General features: G+C 39.2%; 1 protein-coding gene across 1 annotated transcript in view; it reads left to right on the top strand.

Moving 5' to 3' along the window:
- Positions 1 to 2,870: 2,870 nt before the first annotated feature.
- The window catches only part of rab21 (RAB21, member RAS oncogene family), a 13,782-nt gene continuing 5,086 nt past the window's right edge, over positions 2,871 to 11,566 (top strand). The window contains exons 1-4 of the mRNA XM_005921110.3: positions 2,871 to 3,350; positions 8,586 to 8,645; positions 8,728 to 8,835; positions 9,475 to 9,538. Coding sequence (XP_005921172.1) covers positions 3,216 to 3,350; positions 8,586 to 8,645; positions 8,728 to 8,835; positions 9,475 to 9,538 — 367 coding nt within the window. The 5' untranslated portion in view covers positions 2,871 to 3,215. The remainder of the gene's footprint in view (positions 3,351 to 8,585; positions 8,646 to 8,727; positions 8,836 to 9,474; positions 9,539 to 11,566) is intronic.

Genomic DNA, 11,566 nt, shown 5'->3' on the forward strand with positions numbered 1-11,566 from the left:
CACACACACACACACACACACACACACACACACACACACACACACACACACACACACACACACATACAACATGATGCAACAGTATGAAGAAACCTGTGTGAAAGCAGGAAAGATTTCTGTCTTTCTGATTATTTAAATGACAAAAAAAAAACAGAACTCATGGGAAAAATTCAGAAATGTAAATTTGCAAGAAAAAATGAAATATTTATGAAGGAAACCATTTATTTTGTGACCAGGTTGCTTCACTTTGTCTGGACCACAGTGATAAATCACCTAGTTTAAAAGAAAGACTCCCTGACATACAAACTTATGTTAATCTTTCAGTTTCTATGTTGTTTATTTTATTTCTGTGATGACTTGTTCGATAATTTTGCACCTTGTGTCTACGTTGTATCTCTTTTCTGTCTGTTTCCTTGTGGTTTGGCTGCATTCATTTTTCTTTCAAGTTCTTTTTTTGTAATTGCTTTGCATATTTTTGCAGCTGTCATTTTCAGTATATTTCTGAACATTCTGCATCTCTTTTTGTCATTTGTGCTTCTTTTGTGTTTGTTTTTCAGGTTTTTGTTGATATTTTTGTCTTGTCTGTTCTGTTTGTGTGATGTTTCAGTTTTTGGTTTTTTTGTTTTATTTCCATATTTTATTGAAACCTTTTTTTGGTCATTTGTTTTTTTCTTTGTCATTTTGCATGTATCCCTCTTTTGTTTGTTGTGTTTGATGCTTTGTTTCCTCTCTGTGGTCACTCTGGGCCTGTCTCTGGTCTTTTTAAGCTTCTTTGTACTTGAGGTTGTTTTGCAGCTTTTGTTCTTTTCTTCCACCCTCCTAAACATGAATCTGTTCCTGTTTTCAATGGGACTCTGCCCTCTAGTGGCTAAGCAGCTTCACTGCAGTCAGAGACGGAAAAACAAGTTGTTTTTGTTTCCATGCGTCCTTGAAGGCGTCCAACAGGAAAACCAGGCTCGTGTCAGGGCTGTAAAACTCCACATGACAGCTCTTTATATTTCATCATCTGAGGTTTATATGAAAAATAAAAGAAGCAAAGCATGCTTGATATTGGAGTTATTAGATGTTTGATTTTTTAAATTTCATATACAGATAAACATGTAACCTTATTATCTGACTTTGATCTTTGAACTTTCTCGTCGATTTTATTCAACATGAGTTTTTTCAAGATAAAAATGCTTAATATTTTTCTTATAATTTCACTTAGCAGATCAACATTTTCATTTTTATCTCATAATTTGTACTAAGTACAACTGTTGACTTTTTCCATCTAAAAATTAGTTTGAGTTCATTACTAACCAAATCACACAAATTTTTTTTTTTTACATTTTTTAACCATTTTTATTTTCAAGTCGTCAATAATGGTTTTCATGTCATATTTAAAGACTATTTTATAGCTTTGATTGGAGCAGTAGAAACTGACAATTACTTTGCAAAAACTTCAGCTATTTATATTGCTTTTTATGTGAAATTATCACTTTTTAAATAATTTATCTCATTTTTTATTTAAAAAAGGCAAAACATTAAAACACTTATTATTCTCATAATTTTAAGACACTGAATACAATTCTGTAGTTTTTGTCTCATGTTTTTGACTTGTTCTATAAAAAGCTCTCTTTTTTCCCTTTTAGCTCAGGAGTTGACTGTTGTACCACAGACTGGATATAAATATTAAACATAAATATGCTTTACAGTCTGTGATGAGCCAACAGCGCTGACGGACCTCATCATGTGACTCTGCAGAGAGGAGCTCTCACTCTGCTGCTGCTTCAGAGGCCCAGGCAGTGCCGATCGACAAGCAAAGAAGGAAGTTCACAAATCCAGAGACAAATACGGCAAGAAAGGTTCAGAAATAAAACATATGAAATAAAGAAGTAAAATGTTAAAATTATTCACAAATCAAAAATTTATAATTTATGTAATTTTTACATCGTCTTCTTCCTTTTCTGTATTTTTTTTTAACATTAAAGGTTCAAGGCTACTTTATTTGTACCCTTAGGCAAATTTAGTTTACAGAAAAATGATAGCATTTGCCATCCCCACAAAACACACACACGTATTGAATAAAATATCAAAATTATTCTTACTGTTTTGATATCTTATGTAATTATTTTGGCGTCCTCTTTAATTATTTTTTATTTTTAATTAATTTCCCCCCCTGAATGTTTGAGGATTATCAGACCGTTTAGACTCCTAAAGATGATTCTTCTTCTTTCAGCTGCTCCCTTTAGGATTTTTTTAAATTTTGAGTTCTTTCTGTGGTTATTTTGACACAACACAGTCATGTTTGACTTTATTTCTGTCATGACATTTCACGTTTTCATGTTCATATCAATTTTACTTTTATTTTTCCTCTGATATTTAGACTTTCTACTTTTTGTTTTAAAAGGTGCCACATCACAACAGTCATCTTGAGGTGCGTTATGCTATGAGATCAAGAGCTTACAATAACACAGAGAAGTGGCGACAGCAGGCAAGAAAAACTCCCTTTTAACAGGAATAAACCTCCAAAACAACCAGGCTTAGGAAGGGGCAGCAGCCTGCTGCGACATTTTAAAATGAGTTTCCACCTGCTTCTCTCATGTTAAATTCTCTGAAGTTTTAATTCTACTGTTTTTATTTTTCCATTTAAGTTTTTTTTTATTCATTTGTCATCGTTATTTGTAATTTTAACTTTTTCGATTAAAGCTTTTCTATTTTCAAAGTTTCAATGTCTTCTATTTTAAGACATTTAAGTTGAACGTTCTATTTTCCCCAAACTTTGGTATCTATCTTTCTTTTGATTCCTTAAATGTAGTATTTCCATCGCTCTCCCTGCGTTGTGTCTTTACAGACAACAGGACGAAAACAAAGGTGCTCTGTGAGTCCTCCTCCGAGCAGACACGATCTTTGGTTGAGCTAGCCGGCTAACTGTTAGCTGAGAGAGACGCCATTAGTTGGGTGAAAATCAGGCTTTGGCCACAGGGTGAAACGCGATCTGTCTCTGGGTTTGGACTCGCTTCCCTCCGAGCTGCGAGTAGATTCTGGTAGAAGTCGGGTCCGTGTGTGCTGTCGAGCTGTCCCTCTCATGATTTTAGCTCCTTTTTTGAAGTCGGAAGCTGATGTGAGCTGCGCAGGACTTCATTTCCGACTGGGTTAGCATTAGCAGCGCTAGCCTTAAAACGCCCGTTTTGTGGATAAAAGCGAAGGATTTGTGCGAGTTTTAACTGCCAGCCATGGCGGCGGCGAACAGCGGCAAGACCTATTCGTTCAAGGTGGTGCTGCTCGGGGAGGGCTGCGTGGGGAAGACGTCGCTGGTGCTCAGATACTGCGAGAACAAATTCAACGACAAACACATCACAACTCTACAGGTAAGAGGGGCGGAGGAGCCGGGCTCGTGCTTGTCATCGCGCTGCAGGTGGCAGGTGGAGGGGAGTCTTGTGTTTCCTGACCCGGGCCTACCGGGGGAGCGGAGTTATTGCGAAATATCGGCGGTGTTGTGGCTGTAACCGGATCCGATGACGGAGGGGAAAGTCAGCTGTTTTTCCGGGAGATTTACGGTCATAAACAGCCAGAAATACATCTGATACACCTGACTTCACTCACTGTTTTCACCACGGGTGCTTTAATCTCCAAGGGGGGCCAGGGGCAAAAGAGAGTAGCTGTGGCCCCACAGGAACCCCCAACAGAGCATTTTAAAGCTTTTAGTGGTGTAGCAAAGACAGGAAGCATGAGGAAAGAGAGGTGAGGAGATGAAGAGACACGGGTGAAACAAGTGAAGGTGACCTGCACGATCTGTTTGATTATAAAAACAAAAGCTTGTACAGGTGAAGGATTGGGGAAGCTTACTTGACTTGAAGCTGAAGTGCCTCTCACCTGCATTCTTTCTAGCGACCAGCAGGTGGAGCCTCCTGGTGATTATGTAGAAGTCTATCAGAAAACAGTCCTTCCTCTAGCCTCCTCTTTGAGCTCTGCAGACATGTTTCTGATGACTTTATAATGTCAGTCTGTAGATTAACGTTCTACTGAATTCAACTTGATATTCGTTTAGTAAATAAAGGCCACATTAGAGTCCAAAAGGACCAGTAAGATGGGACTGATTTAGGGTACGGGTGACCTTGTGATTGACCAGTTGACCAGTTTAGTTGATGATACAGTATGATCACGTGAGGTCTCGGATTCTCAATACAGCTGTGTGAAACCGCAAATTTCAGTATTGATCTGATATCAAGTAAATACAGACCCAGTTTTGCTGATACAATACCAATATGTAAAAGCAGGTTATATATGGGAGAGCGGTGTGTCATGATTCATGAGATGAAATGTTGTCAATATGCAAACTCTGAACACTAAATCCTTGTGATTTGACTTTCCACAATAATTAATAATTAGTTTCTGTGTATTTAGAATCTGAGGCTTTTGGAAACCTGGGATAAAATGTTTCTGCCTCTAAAGGACTTCAAACCAACAGAAGCAGAAGACCGCAATTTCTTTCCCTCATTTCTTGTTGCATACGATGATGATTTGAGAGTCAAATGAAACTGAAACTTCGCTGCTTTTCTTTCACCGTCAGCGTGTAACTGACTCCTGCAGTGCAGATGTGTCTGGGCATGTGGGACTGCTTCGCTCACCTGTGGCGCGATTTCTGTCTGCTCTGCTGTCAGGTGTAAATGTGCTGCTCAGCTTCCAGCAACATCTCACCGAGGAGCAGAAGCTCAAAGGAAACAGCAGGAAAACCCTGCAGGTTTCCGTGTGGCTGCTACTGTTTTACAAGCAGTCCTCTGGCCGCCGTCTGCTGATACCTGTCCCAGCTCTTTGAGTCAGGATTAGACCGTTGATAAGGATTCACCACACTTTATTTATTAATTTACCTTTGAACATTATAGATTTATTGGACATCGAGGTGTTTGGGTGAGACCAACCACCTCTCAGCAAAGGTGAGACCCTGTGAGGCAAAGGCAGAAACCTTTACCTCCTTTATCTCCACGCTGCTGAGTGGACACTCTTTCCTTCATCTTTGAGTCACTTTGAGCTTTCCCCACTGCAAATTGAAGTTGGGGGGGGGATAATTAGAATAATAGGACCTTTTTTTTTTTTAAGAACTATTTAAAAAATGCTTTCAAGAGGAAAAAAAACAACACTTCCATGTGCAGATGTGCTTTTAAATAAAACATTTGGGAGATTTATTTGAGTTCACACCTTGTGGAAAATTAATCAATTAAAAATAGGCCAGTTTCATATAAATAAAACGTAGCAGTGGCTGAATAACTTACAAATATAAATAATAATCATGAAAACTATTTGTATGGAATTATGCCTTCATTTCACTGCACTGTGATCTTGTGTCCTTTCATTAAGACGCAGGCAGCAATCAACCGTCCAGCTCAGGGTCCACAATATACAGATATTTATTTCAAAATAAAAGCATATTAAATGATACCTTTCTCACTGTTTAGTGTGATTTCTGTTTCTGAACATCACTGCAGAGCTTCTCCATATCAGGGTTGTAAGAAGTCACTTTAATATTCACGCAGGACTGCAGAGTGTCATCAGTGAGGACACGGTGCTGTTTGGACTTCATGTAGTTTATGCTGAGAAAACCTGCTTGCTTAAGTATGTTGCTCCAAAGATGAACACGACTGCGAAATATAGAGTGAAATTACATAGAGCGAAGTGTTGCAATATTGTACAATGTGAGCCACAAGCATAGGCGTAAGCTTTATAAATGTGTGCAACGATTTGTGTAACTTTTGAGGACTTACGGACGCACTCGCACTCAATCCCCACAGAAATGCAGAGCAATCTGCCCTCAACTAAAACAATTTCACAAATGTGTTCATCCAAACCTGAATAATTACTGATCATTTACACACAATTTATTAATTTCAGCTTCACAAACCAGATAAGCTTTTTGCTTTCAAAAACCTTTCTGTGTGTACAATTGTTAAAACTACACATAACATTTCACTAGCTCGCTCACAAAACCTTAAATACGTGCGGAAGAATCACCTGATACGCAAAAATCATGTCACACACCCACTTGGGGTTTGATGCTTAGTGCTCAACTTATAGCAAAGTGCAGAGATGGAGAGAGGCGTCAGACCAGCAGAACTTTATTCACCTGGAGGCGGTGAACACAGTGACCACCTCAGTACTAACATTTCACTCACAGCTGAGCCCGTTAGGCTCTCTTTGCAGGCAGTAGTTAATACTTTTCTTTTTCTCCCTCTGTGAACTTTATACTGTAGATGTTACTCTGACTCTTACCTAAACTCTGCTTAATGAGGATGTGTGGAGTTGCTGAAAGGCATTGTGGGGGATGTAGGCTGGGGAAGGATGTGGGTTCGCCACAAACTCCGTTCACCGCAGAGTAAAAATGCCGTCTTTGTGTTTGCTTCGTGGCCTCGGCTGTTTGGAGGATCCTTGATGAGGACGAGGATCAGCAAGCCCTCCAGGTTTTCCGTGGACAGCGTCGCAGTCACATGGTCATGTGAATGAACCTCGGCATCACACTTGCAAGGCTCATGTCTACGCTCACTCTCATGTGACGCACAAAGGGGCATCCCAGCTGATTGCAGAGTCTGCTGGCCGTGGATGAAGGATCATCTCACTGAAGCTTAAAGCGTGAGCACAGCATGAGTGTCAAACGAAGCATCTCATTGTTCTTTAGATGAGAGGATTAGGAGAAACTTCCAGAGGCTGTTGATGGTTTGTTTTCGCCAGCACGAGCTCTGCATTATCGCACTGTCATGATTTGTCATGGGACTGTGAAGAAAAGTGTCTGTGTGTATGCATTTTCCAGTCATCCTCTCAGTTCAGAAGGATTTGAAGATGTTTATTAGCAGTGCTGCTGATGGACATCGCTGAGTTTAGGGAGTTTAAACCAGTTCCTGCTGTTTGTTTCACCTGCCGTAGGTTTACCCAGAACCAGTACTTTATATTAAAATGATAAAACTGGCTCAACTTGTGGTAATTTTCAACTAACTGGTCTGATAATTGTCTGAATCATTATCCAACCCTGGATTTAGCATTTCAGTCATGTAGCAGACAGTTTTTGGAAGTAAACAGAAAAAGCACATAAAAGGAAAACTGGTTTAAAATTGAAGTAAACAGTTGGGGGAATTAGAATCAGTTACTGATTTCATTTTTGGCACGTTTGGGCCTCCGTAGCTTTGGTTTAAACCTCAGAGGTCAGAGCACTCGTGGAGCAGTGCAGTCAGCTGACCGACGTCACATTTACACACTAATTCCCAACCTTAATCACATACTGTCACAGCCCCACTCTCAGCCTTCCTCTCACCTCTCCACCATAAATCTCTCCCCTCTGCTCCGTCCAGCCGTCATGTAAATTCTGCTGCTGATGTTGAAATCTTAATCTCGGGTTTGACTTTCCCAGAGAACGCTTCAATAAATCATACGTGACTGGGACGGAGGGGAAAAGCCACAGCCTGTTGCTCGGCAGGACTTTGGTCTTTGGTTTATTGCTGCGCAGACTGTCGACAGAAATCAGTTGACAGGTTAACATAAAACTTGCAGATGTTTTTGTGGTAAAATGTGAGAAGTTACAAAAGTTGTTGCAGAAGGCTGATTTTAGCAGAGATGCTCGTAAATTATTGGTTTAACTTCTGGTCAAAGGGCATGTGCACAGAGCTAAAGCGGTTTCAGAATATGTTTGGGGATTTATCTGCTAAAATAATCTCAGACTTTATTTTTTTTTCACCATCCACCAGTTTATTGTGCATATTTTCTACTGTTTAGTTTCTATTTTATTTTCTAGCGCTTATGTTTTACTATCTCCAGTCCAAAAAAAAGTGTGAGAGTGTAAAATGTAAATTAGAAATAGAAAAAAACCCGGAATGCAATGATTTGAAAATGTCATGAACCCATGTTTTATTCACAACAGAACACAAGACGCGTATAAAAGTTTAAAATGAGAAAATGAACCATTCAGCTGCATCAATGCTGAAAGGTACACACAGATAACAGAGCATCTGCTCCCGTCCAGGCAGGGAAGGCCTTCATATTTCAGCAGACCTGCCTGCAGTCAGGACCTTACACCAGCCAAAAACAGCATCAGCATCGCGAATTGAAAAATATGGCAAAGCAGCAACAGCAGCAGCCCAGATGTTTTACAGACTGTAGTTAAAAGAAGAGAGGATGCTGCAGTGTGGGCAACATGCCAGTTTTAGTGAGACATGTTGCTGGTATCAAATTCAAAATGAGTTCATATTTTTTATTAAAATGTTTCATTTTCTCAGTTTAAACGTTTCTCTCTTTTTTATTGTAAATCAAGATTCATGGATTTACAAATCATTACATTCTGTTTTTATTTACATTTACATGACAAACTGTTTGTCTTGTGTTTTTGATATTTTAGTATTTTTAATTGGTGAGATGCTTTATTTTATTTAGTTTAATGGAAATTCATTGAGCTTGTTTTCTGCTGCTTTATTTTGTTTAGTATCTTATTTAACATTTTATCCAGTTTTTATTTTGTGTTTTTTAGTTGTTGAGCTACCTTTCAATATTACTTTGCTCAGTTGAATCTTATTCAAATTGAGTTTGTGACATTATTAAAATAATCATGTTGTCCTCTTCCTACGCAGGCGTCCTTCCTCACAAAGAAGCTGAACATCACAGGAAAAAGAGTAAACCTCGCCATATGGGTAAGGCTGCGTTCAAAGTAGTTTTTATTCTCCTGATCTTCTGAATAAAGGTTTTGGGTGTTAACGTTGTCTGGTTGTGCAGGACACAGCGGGTCAGGAGCGCTTCCACGCCTTAGGTCCCATCTACTACAGAGACTCCAATGGAGCCATACTAGTGTACGACATAACAGATGAAGACTCCTTTCAGAAGGTACTTTAGAAAACGAAAGTTTGATGATCCAACATCGTAAAAGCAGACTTTCGACAGCATGTCATTATGGAAATGACAAAACAGCAGTGGAAACTAAACTCGTAACAAACAAATAACCAGTTTTGTGTCCTTTTATCCACAACCTTGGAGCAGCTATATAGAAGCTTTACAGTTCATCCAGGAAGTAAAATTTCTTTTTAAATAATTTACAAAAAGTAAAAGACAGTTTACATGGCTGCTGGTGATCACTTGACCCTCTGGATTGAAAAAGGTCGATCCAAAACAATCAGTGTTTTGTTATGGACAAATGCTGAAAAGTTCATTAAAGAAATGGTATTTAATTTAAACTTTTAGGACCTACTCTGAATTGCCCGGCTATAGTTTGGTAATCAGAACTGAAAAGTGCAGTCAGAGTATTTCCAGTCTTAAGATGAGTAAACATTAAGATTGAAACATCTTACAAATAAAAAGTTTAGTATGTCTGTGGGTCTTTGGATGTTAAACCCTTTGTTTCTCAGAATGTTAATTATGATCATAATGTTGCTCTTTCAGTTCCTGTCTGCATTATAATTACTTCATTATTTGTATCTTGGTTTTATGAAGGGTTTATTTGACCTGAGTGCTTTGTTGTCGTTGCAGGTGAAGAACTGGGTGAAAGAGTTGAGGAAAATGTTGGGGAACGAGATTTGTTTATGTATAGTAGGTAAGTTATCAGAAAGTGGTGGAGACCCAAAAGGGAGCTAAAAGAGATGAACACAAAGATTACTGAAAATTAGAACTGGTTTAATTTTTTTTAATGGAAGTAAAGAATAAGTTAATGAAAACCAAGTGGGCAAAAATATTGATTATTAAAAGTGCAAAGGAGATTTGGTTCATTTTAAATAGGTGTTGTGTCTCTGTAGGGTTGTGATTACTGCCTGCATTCTGCCCATCTTCCATCTACAATGGAAACACGGTCCAGACGTCCAGTTCATGGACTCCAGTTAGCTAAGGTGAAGCCTAGCAGACAGCTAGCAGCTAGAACAGCTGTAGCTGTCAGTCAAAGAGGCCATGCCCCTAATGATACATACTTTAAGCCTTTAAAAAATACAAATTAAGGAGTTATAAAGATATGAAAAGAAATGACCTTTAGAGTCCAGTTTGTGTGTTGGGCTGTAAACATATTTATCTCTGCTGTAAAGCTGGAAATTGTAACATTGGAGCCTCTAGTGGACATTTGAGGAACTGCATGGTTTGGTACCTACTCAATGGTTTTCATTTTCACCCTGTAGACCAGGCCTCGAGGGCCCGTGTCCTGCTGGTTTTGGATCTCACCCTGGGTCAACACACCTGAATCAAATGATTAGTTCATTACCAGGCCTCTGGAGAACTTAAAGACATGTTGAGGAGGTAATTTAGCATCTAAATCAGCTGTGTTGGATCAAGGACACATCTAAAACCGGCAGGACACTGGCCTTCGAGGCCTTGAGTTTCCCCACCCCTGCTGTAGACAGACACCTTAAAACAAGGGATGAACATAAGGCCTGGGGGCCGGAATCGCCCCAGCAGGAAAGTGTGAAGGAGGACATACATTTTGGACTTTAAACTGTATTTCATAAATTTTACAGCTTTTCCCACTGATGCCCAACATCACTCCCACACCCGATCATATCACAGTAATAAAGTAACTGATAAATTATCATATCATAGATCACATCTACTATTGAAATGTTTTCTGGTTATTTTTTATTATAAAACAAACCCACTACATAAACGGAGTTTGACATCCCTGTATTAAAAGGAAGCTGGCTGAAATTAAGTGAAATGATCCTTTAAGGTGTCACCAGCAGCACACTGACTTAAATATCAGCGATGACTCGTCTCTCTCGCATCAACACTGTTTTTTTTTTTTTTTCTGATGTGGTTATATAGATAAATAGAAGTAGATTTAAGGGTTGGCTGGGAGTTTGGTAAACTGTGTGGTTCATGTGAACACATGAGCTGAGGAGGAAAACAGAGAAAATAAACCTCATGAGCAGCGTTTGTTTTTAAGATTTCATGTCACGCACACTGGACGTTTGGGCCTCCTCTGTTGCTCCTGTTGCCATAGCTGCTAAATATATGATGTTGTTAGTCCGTGTGTGGCTTCATGGGGGCAATTTGTACAGTTATAACTGGATTATGTTGGTGATGTTGCGTTTGTCATGTGTTTGTACCCTATCGTACAGTTATCAAATCTGTTGTTTGGAAATTTTGATTTTGCTTTTAATTAGACTCCACATCACATGAGCACTTCAAAGTGCTCCCTCTGAGCTGAGCGCTGCATCGTTAACGTACCTGTTACATCCAGTTCACAGTTCAGATGCCTGCACAGAAATATTCAAATCATTACTGTGGGTGTTTGCATCTATAAATAGATATCACATTCAGCTCGGGTGGATTTGCATGCAGCTATCAGTAGCTGAGAAAATAACTTCTCAGCTTTAACACTCAGCGTTATAAATATTTTTCAGTGTTGTACTTTTATAAAAACCTCTGTGTACTTCAGAAGGTGCATGTTTTCGTCAGTGGCTGGTGGAGACTAGTGATGGGAATTCCAGCTCTCTTTAGAAAACCGTCTGTTTTGGCTCGGCTCACTAAAAGCAGCCGGCTCTTTCGGCTCCTAACTGGCTCTTCAGTTGTTTTGTTGCTTTAATTAATTTATTATCAACTCGTGTGTGTGTGTGTGTGTGTGTGTGTGTGTGTGTGTGTG

The sequence above is a fragment of the Haplochromis burtoni genome, unplaced genomic scaffold, assembly GCF_018398535.1.
Source record: "Haplochromis burtoni strain Fernald_Lab_line unplaced genomic scaffold, NCSU_Asbu1 Contig_44, whole genome shotgun sequence".
In the NCBI taxonomy this organism is placed as follows: Eukaryota; Metazoa; Chordata; class Actinopteri; order Cichliformes; family Cichlidae; genus Haplochromis; species Haplochromis burtoni.